Here is a 23,568-nt window from a genome sequence, read left to right on the forward strand (position 1 = left end):
TAATGTAATATATATCATAAAATAATAAATCAAGCTTTCTGAAACATGGAGTGAGATCCTTGTCTCTCACCCAAGAACCCCTGTGAACACCATCACACCCCTCCCCATTCCACTGCCCCTCGCCCCATTCCAGCACCCACCCAGTGAACTCACCTTGGCCACAGCTCCAAGCACAGAAATGAATTGTTGAATTGTTTTATTTTATCTGTGGTGAATTTCCCAGCGCCTGGAGGTGGTTCAGCCCTGCAGATGGACAGCGTGCCATGCCAGGAGCACACAGCTGCCATGGGGTCACTGCTAGCCCAAAGCTGGGCGGTTGGAGCCCACTGTTAGAATACTGCAAAATCCCCCCAAATTCAGTTTAAAATATGTAAATATTGCACCCTGAGAGCCCTGGCCATGCCCACAACCAGAGGCCCCCATGCTCTGCCTGAGCCCAACCACCTGAAACCCTGGTGCACCCCAAAATCAGCACAGGCTTTGAGAACCATCCCCACTTCCAGCACAGCAAAACAACCAAGAGTTTAACAACCCAATCCATCTTTATTTTGGAAGTACTTCCAGCTGGGAAAGGAAAACCCTCACCTTTACAAGTGCAGCCAAGTGCTGGAAGAAAGGCAAGTGTGTAAAGGAGCTGCAGCAGGAGGAGTGTCCCACATGTGTCACCTTCAGGCTGACACCCTCTGCTCCTGCTGCCCCAGCTCTGCGTGCTGGCCGTGCCATAAATCTCACTTGCTGAACAGAGATACTCCTAAACAAGGACATTTCTTGGGAACCTAAACGAAACCAGACACCTGAAACTCTCCATAGAAAAATACAACAGCACCAAGTGAAGGCGTTCTCCAGGCTTTGGATCCATCACTGCAAGGCAGCTCCAACCAGCTCACCTGGGAATGGGGACCCAAACTGGTTAAATTTACCCCAAATCCCTCCAAATCCAGTTTATCTCTGGGAGCACAGGCTGGGTGTGTGGATGGATGGGGTTTGGAACGGCACTGATAACAGCTGAACAAAGAGCTTCCAATGCCAGGAATAAATCCGCTGTTCCCAGGGCATTCCCTGGTTTAATTTTGCTATTCTGACAATTACAGACATTTTAGGACACTCTCAAACACTTCTGACATGAGGACAGTGATGTTTTGGGGTGGAATTTTGCCCCATTTTAACACATGATGTCACCAGGCCAAACAGATCCCACCCAAAGAGGGAATTAATCAAATGAGCCAAATTCTCTGTCCTTTCTGGAGCTGCACAAAAAAACCAGTGCCACCATCCACTGGGCTCCTCCAAGATAAACAGCACCAAACTGAGCTCATCTGGCTTCCAATCCAAAGTTTTCCCATCTGAAATGTGAGGAAATATGGAAACATCTGAAACAGACAGCACAGAACTATTTCACAGACTATTAACTCCAAGTGAAAGAATAAATTCAAGGCAGACACCAAAGTTGCTCACAGGTCACACTAATTCCCTAAATCCAGGTGACAAAAATGTGCTGGATTGATGGGCAGGTGACACTTGGCTGAAACACCACTGGCAAAAAGACACCAAAGAAATGTGGGGTTTGGGAAAAATGCACTCAACTTGTGCTCACATCTGCATGGGGAAGTGCCAAGAGAATTCCGAGGCCCAAATTGCTCCAAATAAAGGCAAAAGCTCAGAGCTCCCAGCCAGCAGCAGGGCTGGGGCTAAATAAGCACAACACCTGAATTTGGGGTTTTTTTTGGTTATTTTCTGACAAGTTTCACCCCTGTCAGGCAGTGCTGGAGCTGCAGTTTGCTTTAATCCATTTAATTCCTAATTTCCAGGGCTGTGCTTCCCTGGGATGTCCAGGGCTTTCTGTAGGGCTTGGGCTCAAATTTTAACTGGAAAAACCCAAAGTTGTGCATTTCTGTGCAACCTATGGGTACAAAAGAGGAAGTGAAATTCTGCATAAGGAGTTCACATTTCCCTAGATAAGAAGCTGATGGAAACAGATTTTGGCTGAACACACTGATAAACCATTATCAGACACATCACACACATTATTGCCTGATAATTACACACAGCTGGGACACACAACTCTAAATTTACCCTTTTTTTTTTTTTTTTTTTTAGTTTTCTCAAGAAAAACAAGGTTTTTTCTAACTTTAAAGGGAAGATACATAAATGATATGACTTATGAAGCCAATGTCTCAATAGAAACACATCTCTGTTCATTGCAGAGCAAAATGAACTGGGAGCAATCTTTAATTTCCCCTTATAAAACTAAAAAAAAAAAAAAAGTGATGATAGCTTTGCGTAGAAAAAAACCAAAAAAATAATATATTTTCAACACACACCTGTCATATCTCAGGCTAAAGGACCACATATTCTACTCTTTTTAGTGCTTCAAGGCAAACCAAAGGCACCTTTCTTATGGGTGAGGCCGTGAGCTGGGACCCTTTTGTTTGGGGTTTTACAAAGGGGGTGACAAAATGGGTGACAGAATGGGCCCTGCGTGACTGCAACCACAACAACGAGAGACTGGGGAACACTGGAGCTCACGAATGCACGGCTGGCAAGGAAAATGAACCATCTCCAAAGCCCTGTGTGTGACAGCAGCTGGCAGGACACACAGCCAGGGGGGGGACAATCAGACTGCTCTGAACGGACACAGGGCACAACCACACCACTCTGCCCACCCTTTGTGCCCCTCAGGACAAACCCCAGGGGCACCCACAGCTGCCAGCCTGCGGGGGAAGGTGCCAGGTTTGCTCTGCAGGTGCCAGGTTTGCTCTGCAGGTGAACATCCTCAAGCTGAGCTGGCCCTGCAGGCCAGGACCCTCCTTGCAGAGGGACAGGGACTCTGCAGAGGTTTTTCCACCCTCTCTTCTAAGCAGGAGCATCTTCAAAGCAGAAGCAGGGGTGGCTGGGCTGGTGAGGAGCAGGGATGGGTGCGCAGGATGGGCAGAGAGCCCAGGACGGGCACGGCCAGACCTTGCAAATCCCTGGGGCAGAGAGTGAAGGACAGCCCAACCTGCTGCCAGCAGAGCCAGGGGAAGGCAGCTGGGAGCTCCTGACAGCCACCAGCTGCAGGAGATGCTGTGGCTGTGCCCTCCTGCCCAGCAGAGCCAGGGGAAGGCAGCTGGGAGCTGCTGCTCCAGGAGATGCTGTGGCAGTGCCCTCCTGCCCAGCAGAGCCAGGGGAAGGCAGCTGGGAGCTGCTGCTCCAGGAGATGCTGTGGCTGTGCCCTCCTGCCCAGCAGAGCCAGGGGAAGGCAGCTGGGAGCTGCTGCTCCAGGAGATGCTGTGGCTGTGCCCTCCTGCCCAGCAGAGCCCCGGGAGCAGCGAGGGGAGGAGGATTTGGGGTCACAGCTCCTACTCCAAGGCCAGGACGGTGGCACAGGCTCAGAGCTCCCCAAGCCAGCTGTCCCTGCCCAGCCCAGCTCCAGGAGCAGAGGGAGGGCTGGTGCTGGCACCCACAGGAGCACGAGGAGCTCAGAAGATGACTCTGTCCTCCTGTGTCCTCTCCCACCACAGGCTGCTGTTCAGGGTGCCAAAGCTGCTGTCCTCCTCCTCCTGCTCCTTAGCCAGCTCCACAAACACCTGGGAAACACAGAGAAGGAATTGAATTTTCAGTTAGAGAACTGATAAATATTAGCTGTTATTAACTTTAAGTTAGGTATCTAGCTGATCTATTAAATAATTATCAAAAAGGTAAAAATACAGCCAAGAGGACCCCACGCTCCTTGTAGGAACTTCCCTGGTCACAAATACAACTCATGCCAAAATCCTGATGAGTATTCAATGTATTGCTTCATCTCTGAGTAAGACATTTTTAGTATTTTGAGGTTTTTCTCCTTACTCCTACCCTCCCTACCTCTTTTCTTCAATGAAAGGGAAGTTCAGCACTGAAGGACATTAATTGTCAGCAATAATTAATCCACAATAAGCAATTACAAGTCTCAGCTTCACCCTCCTTCCAGCTACAAACAGCAAATGTCTGTTCTTGGAATAAATCAGAGCAGCTTTTCCACTAATACCACACATTTGCTCTCTTCCAGTCACTGCAGTTGGCATCTTATTTTTAGAGGGGAAAACGGGAATAAAGAGGAGCTGGAGAGCTGGCAGATGTGATTCACTTTGCAAAAAGGGAATTCAGTTTCCCAAAAATGCCCCAACAGGCATCAGCAAAGCAGAGAGCAGAGCCTGGGGGACGAGCTGCCTGCACAGGGTCCATCATTATGGGATCATGGAATGCTCTGGGTTGGAAGGGACCTTAAAGATCATCTCATCCCATTCCTATTACAGGCAGGGACACCTTCCACTGTCCCAGGGTGCTCCAAGCCCTTCCAGCCTGGCCTTGGACACTTCCAAGGATCCAAGGAGGGATTCCTTCCTCACTGGAAGAATTCCAAGGGAGGAATTCCTTCCAAATATCCCATCCACACCTTCACCTGGCAGGGTTTGCACTCAAAACCCAGGGTTTAAACTCACAAACCAGAATTGAACACACCTGTTCCAGTGTTGCTTGGGAAAAGCTGTAGTCCTCGATGTTGAAGGCGTGTTTTACTGGGGAAAGAATCAGAAAGAGCAGATTTAGGGACACTTCACTTACTCTTGATTTCCCAAGAAACAGAGTTGGGGACAAACATCAATAAAGGAAAATTAAGTTCAATAAATTTGGGACAGAAATGGAGGAGTGACATCACATGGCAGAAGTGATGGGAGACAAAAGGATTTGTGTGTGTGATGTATGGCAGGTGCTTCATTACCTTCCTCCAGCTTGGAAAAACAATGTGAAAGTGACTGTACATCTTCTTTGGGAATTTTATACGCCAAGATGGAAGCAAAACTGGAACAAAGAAGGAAAAAAAATTAGCTTCAAGCAAAATCACTCCAAGTACAAATATTAACACTCCATGGAATGGATTTGAACTCCTTTCCTGAAGGTTACTGCAGGAATTCTGATAGTCATGCTCACACAGGAGAAGGGCAGTGATGCAGCTCCAGATGGATTGTATTTGCAGAGGATTGTATTTGCAGGGATCCCCGTGGCAGGGAGGAATGATAAATCTGACTCCATGTGCTCAGAAGGCTAATTTATTACTTTATAATGCTATTATATTAAAGAATGCTATACTAAACTACACTAAAGAACACAGAAAGGACACAGACAGAATGCTAAAAAGATAATAATGAAAACTCGTGACTCTCTCCAGAGACCTGACACAGCTTGGCCCTGATTGGCCAAAGAGTGAAAACAACTCACAGCAGAACCCAATGGAACAATCACCCGTGGGTAAACAATCTCCAAACACATTCCAAAGCAGCAAAACACAGGAGAAGCAAATGAGATAAGAAGTGTTTTCCTTTTCTCTGAGGCTTCTCAGCTTCCCAGGAGAAAAATCCTGGGCAAAGGGATTTTTCAGAGAATGTGAATGGCACAGCTGAGACCACCCAAGACTGTTGTAAGCTCATGCTCCTCCACTCAGATTCAATCAGTTTTACTCTGCTCACTCATGGCAGCTTTGCTTCCTGGAGCTCCCAGAGCCCTGAGGGCTTGGATTTCAGCAGAGCTGGGCACGTCCTGGAAGTTTGCATCACACAACAGTTCCTGCAACCCCAACTGCAGCCCAGGGAGCTGCTCTGCCCTGCACAGGGAACTCTCCCATCTCCCAGCTTGAGGAAGGATCCCAACCCCAGTCCCCCAAGGATCACACTGCTCTGGATGCCTGCAGTGCCCTCGCTGGAGTCTCTGCAGTCACTGAACCAAACTGAGAGCTGCTGGTGGGACAGCAGCCAGCCCACCCTGCAGCTGAGACCCCCAGGGACCTCAGGCATTTCCAGGTGAGGGCACAGAGTCAGGAACTCGGGTTTCAGCCCCTTCCCAGGGGCCCTGACTCAGGAGGAAGCTGTCAGGCAACAGCAATGCAGAAATCCAGTTTTGCTTCCTCTGTGCCAAACATCTGTGCGGGCTCCGGGCCCCCGCCCTGCCAGCCCGGGCTCTGCTGCCTTCCACATCCCTTCCTTTGTGTATTCCTCTTTTTATTTTTTAAAGCTGTGTGTAAATATTTACATTCCTTCCCCAGTGCCAAGGAGCTGCTGTGCAATCAGAGGGTTTGATTAATTGGATTAATATCAATATTTTCTGTGTGTCTGTCAAACCTCACCTCTCCTGGCGGTTGGCGTTGGGGAAGATGTGCAGAATCTGGCTCTGCAGATACTCCACCTGCTGCACATCTGCTGTTTCCCTCAACTTCATTTCCAAGAAGTATCCTCTGCCAAATTTGCTCTTCAGGTGTTGGACAGTACCTATACACCTATAAATTACAGGCAAAAAACACAAGAACAGCCTAAACTCAAACAGATCCTTTAAACTGGGAAGGATTCATTTAAAGCACCAAATTTAGGGTACCAAATTTATCTGTATTTTTAGAGGAATGTATCAGCACGGCTGCCTGTGCTGATATATTCACGGGGGTCTGGGGGTACCTGAGCTGCCCTGACACCAGGATGGCCACACGGTCACAGACAGCATCTGCCTCCTCCATGTAGTGTGTGGTCAGGATTGCTGCTCTCTCCTTGTTCTTAAAGGCTGCTCGGATTGCCCTCCTGCAAAACACAACCCAAAGCACCCCTGGGCAAAACCATCCGCCAGGGAACAGCAAATCCTGCCTCAGTAATCCTCATAACCCTCTGTTTATGGATTAACGCTACTCCCACAGCAACAATTAACACCTGTGTTTCCTAAAGACCGCTCAAATCTGCATTCCTGATATTACTGTAAGGATTTCTTTCAGCCTTCAAGCCTGTGATTCCCAAGTTGCTCTGGCACACAGGTTGGGCTGATGCTCCTTTTCTTGTGAGACCCCACCTGCACAGGAGGAGCTGCTGGAGAGAGCCCAGAGGAGGCCATGGAGATGCTCCAAGAGCTGGAGCCCTTCTGCCATGGACACAGGTTGTGTTGGGGGTGTTCAATCCAAACAGGAGCTCTGGGGAGACCTCAGAGCCCCTCCCAGGGCCTAAAGGGGCTCCAGGAGAGCTGGAGGGACAAGGGATGGAGGGACAGGATACAGGGAATGGCTTCCAAAGGGCAGGGATGGATGGGATATTAAGCAGAAATTATCCTGTGTTAGTGGAAGATATCCCTGCCCACGGCAGCAAGGTGTAACCGGATCATCTTCACGGACCCTTGCAGCCCAGCCCAGTGAGTTATTCCCTGTCTGTGGCTCCCAGGGAGGGATAGCCCAGCAGGGATAACTGTCCCGAGATCAGGCTGGCCCCCTGGAGCCACAGCACTCACCACATGTGCTGCTTGGCCTTGGGGTCCATCCCCGTGGAGGGCTCGTCCAGCAGCGTCACCCGCGGGTTGCCCAGCATGCTGAGGGCAAAGCAGAGCTGGGGGAAGGCAGAGGGGCAGGGTGAGCCCAGGGAGGCGCTGGGGGGACCCCCAGGGGTACCCAGAGCCCCCCTCACCTTGCGTTTCAGCCCCATGCCCAACTTCTTTGTGGTCTTCTGCAGGTGGTCCTTCAGATCCAGCACGCTGGCGATGCTGGGGAGGGAAGGACAGGTGGGAAAGGTTGGGAGGGTTTGGCTTCCCCCTCGCCAGAGAATGCAAAACAGCTCCTTTGGAAGAGCTCAGTTACAAATATTTGTGTATCAAGTTTAAAAAGAAGCAGAGCAAAAAGCAGAATTGGAGCTTCCATGCAAAGCCACCTGCCCTGGAGGAGCTTCGGTGACAACAGAAAGAGCTCTAAGCTCAGGGCTCCCCATCCTTGCAGCTTCTACAAAGGTCACTATTAGTATTTTATAACCTTAAAAAATAATTATCAAATAATAGTAATTATAGTAAAATTCATTCATTTATAGTTGTTATTTATAATAATAAAAATTATCATTCATTATAACAAAAATTATTATTTACTGTACTAAATTGTCATTTATTATTTATTATAATAAATTGTTATTTATTATTTATAATAAATAATTGTTATTTATTATTTAAGTATAATTATATATTATATATATATTATATATATAATAATAATTATTATAATTATTAAGAACATAATTATAATATAATTTTCAATAATATATCAAAATTAAAATCCCTATTGAATTTTGTGTGGATGAACCTTCATCTCCTCATCTACGAATTCACAACTGCAGAATTTCAACCAAGCTTAAAACCAAACTTAAATGGAAACAAAAACTGCATTGGGAAAGGTGAGAAGGGGAAAAAAAACCCACATAAAAAAGCCAAAACCCCTCCAGCAATGAGGCTGAAGATAAAAAAAAGCTAAAGCAACTTTAGCTCAAGCACAAAGATTTCTGTAATTAACAACTCACCGTTTGACGACCTCTTTAACATCAGCCTGGCTCATGCCTTTGATGGCACCATAAATCTCAAAGTGCTCCTGCAGTGTGATATCTGGCCACAGAGGATTTGTTTGGGGACAGTACCCCACGAATTTCACAGAGTCATCCTCACTGCTCAGCCCCAAGGAATCATCTCCCATCAGCACCTGTGAGGAAAATGCCCAATATTACAAACTTCCAAACTCTTTTTGCATGGTTTTGGCAGAAAACATTTGCATGGTTTTAGCAAAATGGCCTCAGGAGTGCTTGCAATAATAACAGTAAAATGGAAATGTGGGTTGATTTTTTGTGTAACTGTGGCATGGAACATACCTGCCCACTGGTTGGCTCAATCTCTCCAACAAGCATATTAATTAACGTGCTTTTCCCAGCTCCATTGGGTCCCAACAAACCCAGGATTTCTCCTGAAAAGGGACAACACAAACATTACCCTCAAGATCAGATCAATGGCTCCAAGAGTTGTTTTTATAAATCAAACAGCTCAACAGCAAAGCAACTGAACTCCAACCTTTCTTCACACAGAGGGAAACATGTTTGGTTGCCACTTTCTTTATTTTTCTCCCCAGAAGAAATTCCTTCCTCTCATCAAACTCTTTGTGCAGGCTGCTGACCAGGATTGCTGGCATCTGGCAGGGAAGAGGGAGGTGGCTGCAGATCCCAGCAGCTCTGGGGAGCTCCCAAAAAAGTGGGAATTTGGGTTTTACCTCCTCACTCCTGGGGCTGCTCAGGATCTCCTTGACTCTCAGCCTCTCTGCCTTCACATCCTCATCCTCGTTCTCCTCGTGAGGCACGTCTGGGAACTTCCAGGGCCTGGCTTTGGTGAAACATTTCCTAAAAGGGAGGAAGGCAGCACGAGGCTGAGGCTGGCTCAGGGCTTGGTGCTCTGTCCTGGTTTGGAAGGAACTGAGTTTTTTGGGATGCATGATATGGTACAAGAGGGACTCCTCTGTTCTTGATGAGCTGAGATTACCCTGAATCACCCTTGATTATCTGAAGGGTGGAGATGGACTGAGAGTTGGTGATCTGGGAGATGGTAACTGAATTGAGAACCCAAGGTTTTGTCTTACTATGATGTGTTGGGAATTTGGTGTGGGGAGGAGGAATGTTTTGGAAGGTTTTCATTCTGAGTTCTGTGTGTGTTTCTTTTTACATACAGTTGTAGGTTAATAAAGTTTTTTTTTGTTCCCTGTATTCCTAAGCTGGAGCCTGCTTTGCTCTATTTCTGGTCACATCTCACAGCAGACACCAGGGAGAATATATTTTCATGGGGGCACTGGCATTGCACCAGCATCAAACCACGACATGCTCAAAGGCATCTGCACATTCCTGCAGCTCATCCCAGCGCAGGAGGAGCTCAGGGACTGCCACTGTGTCACCTCCCTGCTGAGCTCTTACATAGGTAACATCCTTGCAAAATTCCTGATTTTGCAGAGGAAATAACATTGCAGACAACTTTTATGGAAAATCCTTTCCGTAGGATTTTTCCTCTTGAGAAGCTGAGAGGCCTCAAAACCAAAATGTAAGCATTGATTATCTGCTGCTGTGGAATGCAACAGGGGCATCTGGGATTGGCCCATGTTGGATGTTTGTAATTAATGGCCAATCACAGTCAGCTGGCTCGGACAGACAGTCTGAGACACAAACCTTTGTTATCATTCCTTCCTATCCTATTCTTAGCCAGCCTTCTGATGAAATCCTTTCTTCTATTCCTTTAGTATGGTTTTAATGTAATATATATCATAAAATAATAAATCAGCCTTGTGAAACATGGAGTCAGATCCTCATCTCTTTCCTCACCCTCAGACCCCTGTGAACACCATCACAACAACCCCCCCATTTCTGCACTTCAGTGACAGTGAAAGAGATTTTATTTCTCCCCAGTTTAGCCACCACCAGCACCTTCAACACCAGTTCCTTTGGACAATATTTTGGATAAAAAGCACTCAGGAGAGACTCACCTGAAGAAGGGATCTTCTCTGACCGTCCTCCCGCCGTTCTTCAGCTCGAAGCAGCGCAGCAGGAACAGCCACAGCACACACTGCAGGTAGGGCTGGGCAGACACAAACCACCCTGCTCACCAGGCTGGGAACCCTGGCTGACCCCCCCACAGGGATGAGGGACAAGCAGCTCCAGCCCTGCACCACCACACAAGTGCTGGTGCTGCCAAGAATATGAAATATATCATTACATGCTGCTCAGCAGGCACAACCAAAGTGGGCTTAGATTTAAAAGGAACTATTTGGGGTTTTTGTGCAGAGAGGGGACTGTTCTTGCTCTGGAGCTCTTGCTCCATCAGCAGGGATCCCCATAATAATCACAATTAACAGCGGTAATCAGGCCGTGGGGGAAGCAGATGTGGAGCTGGTGGGCACAGCAGCTCTCCTGGCTCAGCATCAGAGCAAATCTTTACTGATAAAGATGATGGGCAGCAGGGGATACCAGCAGGAAGCACAATTCCCTACAGAAAATTGGGAATTTTCCCTCTATAAAACCAGAGAATGCAATGCCATGCTCACAGCCAGAACTGCCACCAGCAGCCGGTCCCAGGGGTCGTGGAATCCCCCGCTCTCACTCTTGCCTTTCCACGAGACCTGGCAATTCAGGGAGAAGCATGGTCAGGTAAAGAATCCCCTACACAGCCTCCATTTCCTCCACTTTCATCTCATTCAGGTGCTCAAGCACTTCCTGAGCTCTGCAGAGACTCCCCAAAATAAAATCCAACAGCTCCATCCAAAGCTGGGGCTGCTCCTGCTTTCAAACCACCGACTCCCACTGAACCCTCATCCATCCCTGGGTTTGCTCACCTGGTTTTCCTTGGAATATCACAGAACCATGGAACGGTTTGGGACCTCAAAACCCCTCTCATTCCATCCCCTGTTGCTCCAAACCTTGTCCAGCCTGGCTTTGGACATTCCAGGGATCCAGGGGCACCTGTGCCAGGGCCTGCCCACCCTCACAGGGAGGAATTCCTTCCCAAAATCCCATTTAACCCTGCTCTCTGTCAGCTTGGAGCCATTCCCCCTTGTCCTGTCACTCCATCCCTGGTTTAAAATCCCCCTCCATCTTTCCTGTAGGCTCCCTCCACTCAGAGAAAGGAAATTTCACGGAAAACTTGCTGCTTGCCCCACTTTAAAACCAAACCACTTTGCTTAATAGGAAAAAGGTGATTTTCCTCCTTAGGTGGCTACACAGGACACACCAAAGGAGTCCTGCAGTCCTCTTACCTTTATAAAACAAATCAGGCAGCCAATGAGGGGATAAATAGGGATGAAGATGGAGAAGACATAGTGCAGGATGGTGGTCACCAGGTAATGGTCCAGGAAAAAGGACACCTCAGTGACAACTGTGCAGAGCAGGGCTGTCTGTACCAAAGAAAAGGGGGAAAAATGTCAATTTTCATCCACTTCAGACACTCCAATCATAAATTAATTAATTTTTTCTTAAAGCTTTTATCACTCAGCATATGGCAGCGAGTGAGACATTGGCAAAAATTTCCCATTTCTTGTGCAACAGGGACACACAAATCAACAAAACAACTGGGATTTTTCGCTGTGGCTTTGGAAATCACCAATCTTCCCACTCAGCCCAGCTGCAGGCCAAGGCACTCACCACTGAAAATATAAATGACCAAAATTCCTTCGTGTTCTGGACTTTTCTGAAGGTGAAGGAGACCACGTAGGTGAAGAGCACGACAGAGGGGACGTAGCCAATCAGGCAAAAAATCTGCAGAGACAGGAGAGGATTCTCAGGGAATGTGCAGCAGGAATTTTTATGCATAAGGAATTACCTCAGTGTGATACAGAACTCTGGATTTGTCACTTAATCTGATGCATTTTGCTGCTTTGGTGCACAGAGAATGTATTATTAAAGAGAAAATAAGCCCAGCCCAGACTCACCACAGCCAGGAACTTGCCCACGTAGAAATAAACACCATAGTGGAAGGCAAAGAGGCTGCCAATCATGAGGATGAGGATGAGGAAGAACAGAGGCAGGTCCACCACAGCCTGGCCAGTCCAGTAAGCTGAGGGATAGAGCCCTGCAATCTTCAGCTGGGTGTAAGCCTTGATCTGCAGCAGGGGAACAACACAGAGTTAATTAAAATTAACGTTTTGTGAATCCCCTCCTGTGTTATGCTGTATTGCCAAGCTTGGCTTGGCACAGAAAAGCTTCTCCCAAATCTGCTCCACCCTTGGCATTGTTTAAACCCCTCTCTGGCTCTTTCCAAAGAGGAAATCCCAGGGTTTTTAATTCCCTGTGCCTTTCTGTGTGAACACCTGGGTGTTACCTTGTGGTTTTCTGCATTGTCCATGGCGAAGTAGGGTGGCATCCCAGTGATGATGATCCCCAGCAACACGGCTTCAAAATAGATCTCCAGCCTGAAAATTGTGTCTGGAAGGTCCTGGGGTAGAGATCAGGCATTTATTCAATGCCAGAATGTGACAAAAAAAAAAAAAAATGCTACATTAGGAGTTGGAACATGGTTGTGAATGGTAAAATGGAAAGTCTGTGGGTGTCAAGATCACCTGAGCTGCAGGAAGACGAACCCCTGTGGAAGTTTTGGGAGTATTTAGATGAGGAATAAATGATAAAATAAAGAACTTTTCAGAGCATTTATCTCCTGCAGCAGGTCCTCTCCTCTCCCAAAGGCCTCCCCAGCTCTGCAGGCAACCTCCACCAAACCCACAATTAATGAATTCACAGCACCATGGAATGGTTGGGGTTGGAAAGAACCACAGGGATCATCTCATCCCAACCCCCAGCTCCTTCCACCAGCCTGGGTTCTCCAAGCCCCACAGAACCTTTAATTCCTGACACATCATCCTCTTTCCAAGCCCTTTTCTCCTCCCCTTCCACAACCTGCAAAGTGCCAGCACCTTCCACACCCTCCCAAACCCTGCACACAGCCCCAAACAGCTTTTCCTTGGTTTGTGGGGTGCTCCTGTGGAGCTCCAGGGCACAAAATAAATGTGTCCTATAAGTTATATAACAAAATAATACCCGGACTTTCCAAGGTAACAAAGAGAGTGTTTAATTTCTAACTCCCAACATTTCTAGATTTCTAAAAGTGCCACTGGATTGGAGGGTGACAGTGCCACCTCTCCAATGACACTGGACAAACCAACAGTTCACCAAATTCTATAAAAGAATACAAACCAATATGTTCTTTACATAAAACGCGTGAGAAAGCTCGTTACAAGAATGGAAATATCAAAAACTTAGAAAAACTTAAAAAACCCCAAAAACCAACATTCCTGCACTCCCCCTGCTCCCCAGGGATGCTGTGCCCTCTCCCAGGGTGGTTTTTTGGGAGCTGCTGACCTGAATGAAGGGGTTGCTCCAGATCTGGATGCTCTCAGTCACGTTCAGGCTGCGCAGGAGGAGGTTGCTGACAATGTTCATCAGAACTGGCAGGGAATGCACCATGGTGCTGTTGAATATGATGTTGAAAACGTAATTCTAGGAAGAAAAAAAAATACGTGCTGCATTAATCCCTCTGCCCTGAGAGGGCTCCGCTTAATTAAACCTGAGCATTGGGATAAATCTTTGCATAATCAAGAGCTTTGCAGGAGGATCTGGGCGGCTCTGGGTGCTGGGCACACACAGCCTAATGCAGGAAATCAGGAACAAATTCCCAATTCAGGAAATCAGGAACAAATTCCCAGCATGTTTCAGGAGCAGTGAGGCTCTGACAAGTGGCACTCCAGACAATTCCAGTCTGGGAAACAAAGCACAGGAGGAGCTGCTCTGGGCTGAGCCTGCTCGTGGGTTTAAAACCAGAGAAGCAAAACTGCACTGCCACACTGCTGGCAGCAGTGTCACAGAGTGAAAATGGGGACAAGAACAAGAGCTGGCACATTGTAAAGCAGCTCCTTGCTGGGGATTAAATATCATCCCAAAGTTCAGATCTTCCTGTGACTGTGAACATGTACAGCCCAAGAAACTGATTTTTCTTTACACACAAGAGCACCATGGGATTGTATTTCTGTCAAACTGTAATTCAGTCAGTACAAATTAAAAAAATAAAATTATAAAACATTCCTCTGCCAGGTGTCCTGTGAAGTAGAACATTTCTCCTGACTTTCTGTGTCCTTGTGGGAAAGAAAAGGGGATCAAAGCTTGACTGGCATACTGTAATTGTAATTATAATTATATAACTATAATTATGGAAGAACATTTATTTTGCTAATATTCTCACTCTCTCCTCTTTGCAGCCTCTTGTATAAGCAATATTATATGATTCCATACATTATATTATATTATATTCCATTATATTATATTATATTATATTCCATTATATTATATTATATTATATTCCATTATATTATATTATATTATATTCCATTATATTATATTATATTATATTCCATTATATTATATTATATTATATTATATTATATTATATTATATTATATTATATTATATTATATTATATTATATTATATTATATTATATTATATTATATTATATTATATTATATTATATTCCATTATATTCCATTATATTCCATTATATTCCATTATATTATATTATATTATATTATATTATATTATATTATATTATATTATATTATATTATATTATATTATATTATATTATATTATATTATATTATATTGATATATTATTATACCATAACATAATATAATTATATTATATTATTCCATTATACGATTCCAAATCAATATTATTTGATTTCAGGAGCTGCTCCTTGGGCACAGCCCAGCCCGTGTGTGCCTTACCTGCCTGGACTGGAGGGCAAACACGTTCAGAGCTGCACTGTGAGGTGCCACTGAGACATAATCACTGTCATTGAGCATCTCCCAGAGGATGTTCATGCTCCCCAGGGAGTGCACAATGTCACTGATATCCGACTCTGGGGACACAAAACAGCAGGGAATCATTTAAACTGGAACAGACCTTCAGGATCAGCAAACCATCAAATAAATTTTTTCCCTGGTGAGGGCGCACCCCGAGTGCTGTGTCCTGTTCTGTCCTGCTCAGTTTAGGAGGGACATTGAGGACCTGGAGCATGTCCAGAGGAGGCTGGAGAGGGGCTGGGAACACACAAAACCCCTGTGAGGAAGCCCTGAGGGAGCTGGGGGTGCTCAGCCTGGAGAAAAGGAGGCTCAGGGGTGCCCCCATCACTCTCACAGCTCCTGGAAGGTGCCTGTGCCCACCTGGGGCTGGGCTCTGTCTGCAGCAGCACTGACACAGCCAGAGCACACAGCTCCAGCTGCACCAAGGGAAATACAGGCTGGAGAGCAGGGAAAAGTGTTTGACAGAAAGGGGGATAAAGTTCTGGAATGTTCTGCCCGGGGAGGTGGTGCAGTCCCCATCCCTGGGTGTGTTTGACAAAGCCTGGATGGGCACTGGGGGCCAGGGCTTGGGTGAGGGGCTGGGGCTGGGCTGGGCTCGATGGGCTTGGAGGTCTCTTCCAACTTGTGTGATTCTGTGAATTCTGTGATTCTGTGAATTCTGAAATGCAGCCATGACTCCCCACCCCTCAGCCACGTCCCAGTGCCACATCTCCCTGTCATTTAAATCCCTCCTCATCAGCAGCCTGGATGTATTTTACACAGAATTATCCATGCACAGCTCAATCCACACAGTTTCTACTGCCTGAGTTCCTGCTGGGCACATTTAAAACATCCCCAGTTGCAACAAAAAGGGAATTTCCCAGATGTTTTCCAGCAGGGTTTTCATGGTGATTTATCTCAATGGTGATTTTATTCATTGGTGATTTATCTCAATGTTTCTGGCCACTTCTCTCACCTGAATCATCTTCTGACACAGCAAGAACAAGGCCATGGAGATGGGAGGAGGATCTCCAAACCAAACCAAACCAAACCAAACCAAACCCCATGGCACAAATTGACAATTTACCACCCCTGGGCACTTGCAAACTCTTCATCTGGGTTAATTCCAAGGGAAAAGTTCATTCCCAACCCCAAAACCTGGGAGAAGGAGGGAGATGGAGGCAGGAGCTGCTGCCCTACCTGTGGAGTTCTGCAGCAGGAGCCGACTCCTGTACTTGTGACTGCTCTCTCCAGGCTTCAGCAAGTACAAATCTGGGGAGAGTTTGATAGCAGCTACAGCATTTTTGATGATGTGGTGTATGAAAAACAACAAAATCTGAACTACAAGGAAAATGAGGAAAAGCAACAACCTGAAAGAAATAAAAGTTTGGGGTTTGTTACAGTTCAGTGAAAGCCAACCCAATTTTATGCATGCTATTCAAAAAACATCTCCCTTACCCCCCAAAAAAACCATTTATTGACAGAAATTACAGCTGCACACTTGCTGTTATTTAAATGGGGAAAGATGAAGGGCAGGATGAGCTTTCCCTGGTGCCATCCAGGCAGGATTTGGGACTCCCACACAGAGGAGGAGCCCCAGTACTCACATAACTCTGACACATTTGTTCTCCCGTTTCAGGCTGAGGAAGTGCACTTTGGCTATGGTGGAGACCTGCTTCTTCCACAGGGCTGAGTTGCTCATGGCTGGTGCCTTGGCCTCGGAGAGCATCAGCAGGCTCTGCTCCATGTCATCCAGGGACTTGGTGTCCACCTCCTCCTGGGCTTGCTGCGAGTGGAACACGCTGTAATCTGCAACAGGGCAGGGAAACACCCAGAGGGGTGATCTCTGACAGCTGGGGGAATGGGGCAGCAGGGGGAGCCAGGGCCAGACTCTGTGCTCTGCCTGTTGCAGAAGTCACCTCACCCATCACATCCCATCCCAATCCCAATGCCATCCCATTCCATCCCAATCCTATCCCCGTCTCAATCCCATCCCATCCCCATCCCAATTCTATCCCATCCCACTCCATCTCCATCCCATTCCAGCCATCCCAATCCCATCCCATTCCAATCCCAATCCTATCCCCATCCCAAACCCAATCCTAATCCCATCCCAATCCTATCCCATCCCACTCCATCCCCATCTCAATCTCATCCCATCCTAATCCCATTCCATCTCTATCCCAATCCTCTCCTATCCCATTCCATCCCCATCCCAATCATATCCCCTCCCCATCCCATCCCCCTCCCACCCCCATCTCCACCCCACTCCATCCTCATCCCATCCCATTCCAGCAATCCCAATCCTATCCCCATCCTAATCCTAATCCTACCCCAATCCTACCCCATTCCAATCCCATGCCCTCCCCATCCCAATCCCCATCCCACTCCACCCCAATCCCCTCCCCATTCCATCCCATGCCCATCCCAATCCTATCCCATCCCAATCCCATCCCATTCCCACCCCCATCCCTGAATTTAACCCCAAGCTCAGTGACCCTGATCCAGCCCAACCCCACCCATGGCAGGTACTTAGAGCTGACACAGCAGAAATAAAGGAGCATTTCCCAGGAAAACCCTGGTGGTTCAAATCCCAGAACCAACCAGGCTGGCAAAGACCTTTGAGACCCCTGAGTCCAGCCTGTGACCAAGCAGACCAGGGCACCAGGGGCCATCCCATAAACATCCACCCCATAAACACCTCCAGGGACAGACTCCAGCACCTCCCTGGGCAGCCCCATCCAGTCCCAACTGGGACTTGATTCAAAATTTTGCCACCAAAAGGGGCAGATTTGCCCCAGTTTCCTACCCTTGGCCTGTGCGTGCACCTGCAGACCCAGCTGTTAAATCCTCTTAAACCCACACAGAAACTCTGTGCAGTCACTCTAATTAGGGAGTAATTTCCATACCAGTTACAGAGTCCATATATCCACTCATATTAATAATTCTGGATTACACAGAAAGCTCCACAACAATTAAAACAGCTCAAACCATTCAAAACTGACATTAAAAAAACAACTGACTCATTCTGGAGTAATATTAAGCAGTCCCAACTTTTCATTTGGACTGAAAGTTGATGTAAAGTGAGACAAGCTGAGCTGTTTCAGCCCTAAGTGCAGCTACTGTTCACACAAAAGGTTGAAAATTAATTTTACCCTGCACATTTATAATTTCCTGAAAGCAAACTCCATTAGGAGAATAAAGGGCATTTTAAAAGGCAAGTAAACTGTAAAGCCAAGCAGTCAGATGTGAGCTGGCTGGATGAAAAATTCATCAGCAAAAAGCTTTTCCCCTGGATGCTCCCAGAATAATTCCCCAGCCAATTCTCTGCCTTTTCCTGTGCTGGAGTCCTGGTTGCTGAGAATTTTAAACTTTCTGTGCTGGTAGGCACTGACCTCCAGAACATGGCATTTGACCTGAGGCTGTGGAAAAGGGTTCTAAAATTAATTAACAGCACTAAGATTGTGAGTGTGGAGTTTAATTAGAAGTTGTGATATCATAAAGTAAAAAACTTAGAGTTTGGGGTTTTAAAATATAGTAATATATATATATATACACATTATATATACTAATATATAAAATGTATATATTTATACATAATATACAGTAATATATATAATATATGATATATGGTAATGTATAGTATATCTTGTAATATATAAGTATTATATCTAAATATATAATTATAGTTTTATATAACACATATGGATTATATATAATTATATAAAGATATATTATATAAAAATATATATAAAATAATACAGTAATATATTTAATATACTATATATATTATATATAGTATATATATTATATATTATATATATTATATATATTATATACATTATATATTTTAAAATATAGTAATATATATAAAACAGAATGAAAGTTCTAAAGCAGAACCTAGTCCTTCTTCTTTACCTTCTTCTTCATGAATTTAAGCAGTATTTTGTAATTGAATATTGAATAATTGGAATTTCAAGGCAGTCACACGATGCTCTTTGGAGTTCACAAGAGTTTGTAGGATTTCTGTAGGATTTTTGTAGGATTTGGGACTTTCCTGCTTCCTACTGAATACTGAGCATAAAATATTGAATATACAATATTGAATATTGTATTTGAATATTGAATATACAGTATTGAATACTGAATATTGTATTTTAATACTGAATATTGTATTGGAATATTTCAACAGCCTGGAACATTGTGAGCACCAAAGGATGCCCAGATGCTGGAGCAGCACCCTGTGAAGGCATTTTTCCTTGTTCCCTCCTCCTGGCAGTGCCAGTCCCACAGGAACTGAGGGCAAAGCAAAGCTGAGGGCACAGCCCTGCTCCTTCCCACCTGCTTGGTCAATCTCGGCCTCCACCTCCAGCTTCAGGTAAACGTCCTCCAGCGTGGTCATGGACACGCCATAGGTGATGACGCCCAGGTGGGAATGGGTGTCCAGGTCAGAGAACAAACCTAGGGACAGAGGCAGCTCTGAAACTCTGCTCCAGCACCTGCCAGGAGCTCTTCAGGCACATCACACATGCCCCTAAACCTCCTGCTTGCTGGGAAAATCAGGAATGTGGGAGCAGCAAATAAACCAGAAAGTCGTGGTTTGAGAACCAAGGTGGGACAGGCTCCTTTGAGCACGAAATTTCAGGCTCTGTGGTCAGGAAATGTGGCTTTGCTGAACTTGTGCTGCTTCTAAAAACTGGCTCAGCATCCTGAAGCTGCTGGGCTCAAAGTTTCCTCAGGGCAGGTTCAAGGTGAGCTCTCCTGGAAAAATCACACCCAGGACAGTTCATCCTACCTAAATCCCTGCCCAGGCACAAAGGATCTTACACATAAACCACTGAGTCACTTTATATCTAGAAAAATGCACATTTTTTAATCCATTAAAAAGAATTCCCACGTGTTTAAGGCCAGGTTAACCAGGCAGGAGATGCTGGACAAGGCAGAGAGCTTGAAAAACAACACGAGGTTCAGAGTGGGAGAACTTCATACTTGGGGTTTCAGTCAATCCTATGAATTAGGACTTTAAAAACAGGAGCTTCAGAGCCAAGGTGAGGCTGAAGGGAAATTCAAATGTACAAAATGGGAGCAGCATTTGGATATTTGACAATACTCCTCAACCCTCCACAGTTTCTCCTGTCCCAGCTGATATGTGCTCAACCTCAGCTCCCCCCTGAAATAGTTTGGGGGAATTGATTCAATCTCAGCCTTTTTGCAAAGCTCATGAATCATTAACCCCAATGCAACAGGGAAAAAAAACCTTTATGGAAGATCAACTGCATCTTCCCATCAATATTGATGCTCCCTTGGCTTCCCACTCAGGATTTATTCCATTTATTTCTGGGAGGAGAGCACGGAGCCCTGGCCAGGACTGCTCAGATAATTGCTGCCATCTAGTGAAATCCTCCCCTCTGCTCCTCCTCTCTATGGAATTTCAAGGCAGTCTTTGCAGTTCACAAGAGTTTTTTGTAGGGTTTTTGTAGGATTTTTGTAGGGTTTTTGTATGGTTTGGGGCTTTCCTGCATCCTGCTGCAGGCCAGCCCTGATCTTTGGACCCTCTGCAAGAGGATGGTGATTCTGCAGGACCAGGGGATGCTCAGGTAGAAGGGACTCCTCACCCAGCTCTTGGGTTTTGGGCACCCACATCCCTCACACCTCACTGGAAGAGGCGACAAAACCCTCCCTCACCTGAGAAATCCCTCCCTGACTCCCCACCAAATAATAATAAATATAAAACCATCAAACCACAACTGGCACTTTATCAAGAACATCAGCCTAAAGCCACGCTTAACAAACACCCCCGGTGGCAATCCCTGCTCCCTGCAACACAAAACCCCACAAATACCTGCAAACTTGTCCATGTCCTTGAGAGGCAGGGTGTACACGAGCTGCTCATCGTTCTGCTGGATCAGGCTGGCTGCAGGGATGTGCTGCCTGATCAGAGACGTGGTGGCCTCTGTGTTGCAGTAGGCATCAATGTGCATGCTGGAAAAACAGAGCAGGGACTGGGGTTTAGAGCTTGGCCTGCTCCTGACACTGCAGCAAACTTTCAGTTGTGCCATTGTGATTTAGTTTTTCTGTTTTTCAGATTCTGTTTTTCAGGTTGTCTGATTTTCAGAATCTTTAGTGTGTAGTTCTGAGCTTCATATTAAATCTTGGTGAGCTCTCTGCCCAGAGCAGGGAGACAAAACAATTCCTGCTCCAGCTGGGCACCAAGGACAAATGACCCAAATCTCAGCCCAGGAGCACAAACCCCGTGGGCTGGAGAGAGAAAAACAAGCAGGGTGGGACTGGATGGGCTAAAGCTGGGATGGGACAATGAACTGCAAGGTGCAAATGGAGCAGAGCTGATCCAAGGGAGAGACCCCGTGCCCGGCCGTGCATTTTGGGGCCGTTTTGGTTCATCTTGGGTTCATTTTGGGACCATTTTGCGTTCAATTTGTGACCATTTTGGTTCATCTTGGGTGCAGCCCTGGCTGGGCTCTTGTGCTGCCCAAGGTGGATCCATGGAGGAGATGCTTTGAATAAATCCCTGCTTTATTCTGTGACTCTGCCCAGCCTCTGCTCCAGCTCAGCCTTCTCAAGGCATCAATTCAAGGATTAAAGGACCTTTTTGAGGGGTGCTTTCTCAGAGATTCCAACATAAAACAGTAAAAAAAGAGATGCATAATGGCCCCTAAGAGGTACAAAACTGAGCACAGGATTACCTCAGGCGGTAGCCAATACCCCACTTGCTCTTGAGGAAGAGGGAAGAGCCGAGGCATTTCAGCATCCCTTGGGAAATCACAGCTTTACGATCTGCAAAGGGAAGTCAGGCAGCAGAAAATCAGCAACTTCCTCCCAAATTCCCCTCTGGGTTGCAGAGCAATGTTAGCCCAGGGCTGGGGGCTGAAGCTGGGCTGGGGCAGGGCTCACCAGCCAGGATGTCAGCCTCGTCCATGAAGTGGGTGCTGAACACTGTCACCCGGTTGGCTTTCCTGCTCCTCAGCAGGTTCCAGACGATGTGGCGGGAGCAGGGATCCATCCCTGCCGTGGGCTCATCCAGCAGCAAAACCTGGGGGCAAAACCAGCAGGGCAGCTCAAAGCCACAGCCCCTGAGCTCAGGGATCCCTCCCCAGTGCAGCCACATTGCTCCTCACAGAGAAAAGCAAGGCACAATGCTTCCCAAGGATATTCCTGGCTTTCACATCCTCTGAACCTCACAGAAAGGAAAAACAATTCTTATCTCATTTACTGCTCCTGTGTTGTTCACAAGTGGAATGCATCATGGAAGATTGTTTACCTGAAGGGATTAATAATGGGATTTTGGTGTGAGTGTTTTGATTTACTGACCAATTGAATCCAGGTGTGTGGGCTGACAGTCATGAGATTCTGTGCAGTGAGTGCTTGGCAGATTCAGTTTAGATGTAATGTAACATAGTGTAATATAGTATAATATAGTAATTAATTAGCCCTCTGATAAGATGGAATCCTCCTCATCATTCCTCTCCAATGTCTGAGAAAAAAACATCTGCTACACCCCAGCACACCCAGAAGGGTTTGTTTGAAGCCTGCCAGTTAATTCCTGTAAAATAGGAAACAGCCCAGATTAACAAGGCAGCTTTTGTCACTGCGCTTTGAACACATCCATCTCCCCGTGTGACAAATGGAAAAATCCTGTGATAAATTAATGCCACAACCTGCTTTATTCTGCTTCCAAGAGAATTGTGCAGCAGAATCACAACCTAGCCATGGATTCACTCTTTCTACAGAGGGGTGGTTAAATGCACACACCTGCTTTGAAAACCCCCAGAAGTGTCACACACACCATTTTTAACCACAGATCTCAAAGCAGTGCCCATCCTCACAGGCCAGAAATGACAGAGCTGCAACACAAAAGAGCTCTCTGGCTCTGCTCCTGCTCCCAGCTCCTGGATGGCTTTGGAATGAAAGCATCCAACAATTTCCCTGCTGGGGGATAAATGCTACCTGCCAGAAATTACACACAAAACTTGCCACGCTATTTATCTGCCAAAGAGATCAAACCCAAGGCTGCTGCCATTACTGAGACTCAAGCACAAAGGCTGAGAGATTGAAATGATTGTAATTAAACCAAAAACGAAGAAAAAAAAGGTGCTCAAAGGAACAATTTCTGCATTTTGCACATTAGTTGGTTTTGACAAGAAAATCCAAGCCTTTCATGGATCAGCAACACCAAGCTGAGAATAATTCCATCCCTCTCACCTTGGGGTTCCCAAGAACAGCAACTCCCACTGACAGCCTCCTCTTCTGCCCCCCACTTAATTTTTTGGCTTGATTGTCCCTGATGGGCTGCATCTCCAAATCCAGCAACACCTTCTGCACCTTGAAAACACAAGAAACACGTTTATTGTTTAAAAAAAACAAACTATAAATTTTTAAAACCAGATTGTTAACAATTAATATTCAAATTAAC

General features: G+C 46.2%; 1 protein-coding gene across 2 annotated transcripts in view; it reads right to left on the reverse strand.

Moving 5' to 3' along the window:
- Nucleotides 1-523: 523 nt before the first annotated feature.
- ABCA5 (ATP binding cassette subfamily A member 5) overlaps nt 524-23,568 on the reverse strand; it is a 42,815-nt gene continuing 19,770 nt past the window's right edge. For both annotated transcript variants that reach the window (XM_063175936.1, XM_063175937.1), the window contains exons 15-40: nt 23,358-23,477; nt 22,050-22,188; nt 21,842-21,932; nt 20,980-21,119; nt 19,479-19,598; nt 16,745-16,946; nt 16,338-16,507; nt 15,081-15,214; nt 13,662-13,799; nt 12,628-12,741; nt 12,239-12,409; nt 11,952-12,065; nt 11,567-11,704; nt 10,859-10,933; nt 10,301-10,392; nt 9,047-9,173; nt 8,851-8,968; nt 8,655-8,746; nt 8,313-8,488; nt 7,440-7,515; nt 7,267-7,361; nt 6,456-6,575; nt 6,134-6,283; nt 4,736-4,815; nt 4,477-4,532; nt 524-3,566 (exon numbers count right to left, since the gene is read on the reverse strand). In XM_063175936.1, the coding sequence (XP_063032006.1) occupies nt 3,459-3,566; nt 4,477-4,532; nt 4,736-4,815; nt 6,134-6,283; nt 6,456-6,575; nt 7,267-7,361; nt 7,440-7,515; nt 8,313-8,488; nt 8,655-8,746; nt 8,851-8,968; nt 9,047-9,173; nt 10,301-10,392; nt 10,859-10,933; nt 11,567-11,704; nt 11,952-12,065; nt 12,239-12,409; nt 12,628-12,741; nt 13,662-13,799; nt 15,081-15,214; nt 16,338-16,507; nt 16,745-16,946; nt 19,479-19,598; nt 20,980-21,119; nt 21,842-21,932; nt 22,050-22,188; nt 23,358-23,477 (3,156 nt within the window). In that variant the 3' untranslated portion in view covers nt 524-3,458. The remainder of the gene's footprint in view (nt 3,567-4,476; nt 4,533-4,735; nt 4,816-6,133; nt 6,284-6,455; nt 6,576-7,266; nt 7,362-7,439; nt 7,516-8,312; nt 8,489-8,654; nt 8,747-8,850; nt 8,969-9,046; nt 9,174-10,300; nt 10,393-10,858; nt 10,934-11,566; nt 11,705-11,951; nt 12,066-12,238; nt 12,410-12,627; nt 12,742-13,661; nt 13,800-15,080; nt 15,215-16,337; nt 16,508-16,744; nt 16,947-19,478; nt 19,599-20,979; nt 21,120-21,841; nt 21,933-22,049; nt 22,189-23,357; nt 23,478-23,568) is intronic.

Source organism: Melospiza melodia, chromosome 24 (genome assembly GCF_035770615.1).
Source record: "Melospiza melodia melodia isolate bMelMel2 chromosome 24, bMelMel2.pri, whole genome shotgun sequence".
Taxonomy (NCBI): domain Eukaryota; kingdom Metazoa; phylum Chordata; class Aves; order Passeriformes; family Passerellidae; genus Melospiza; species Melospiza melodia.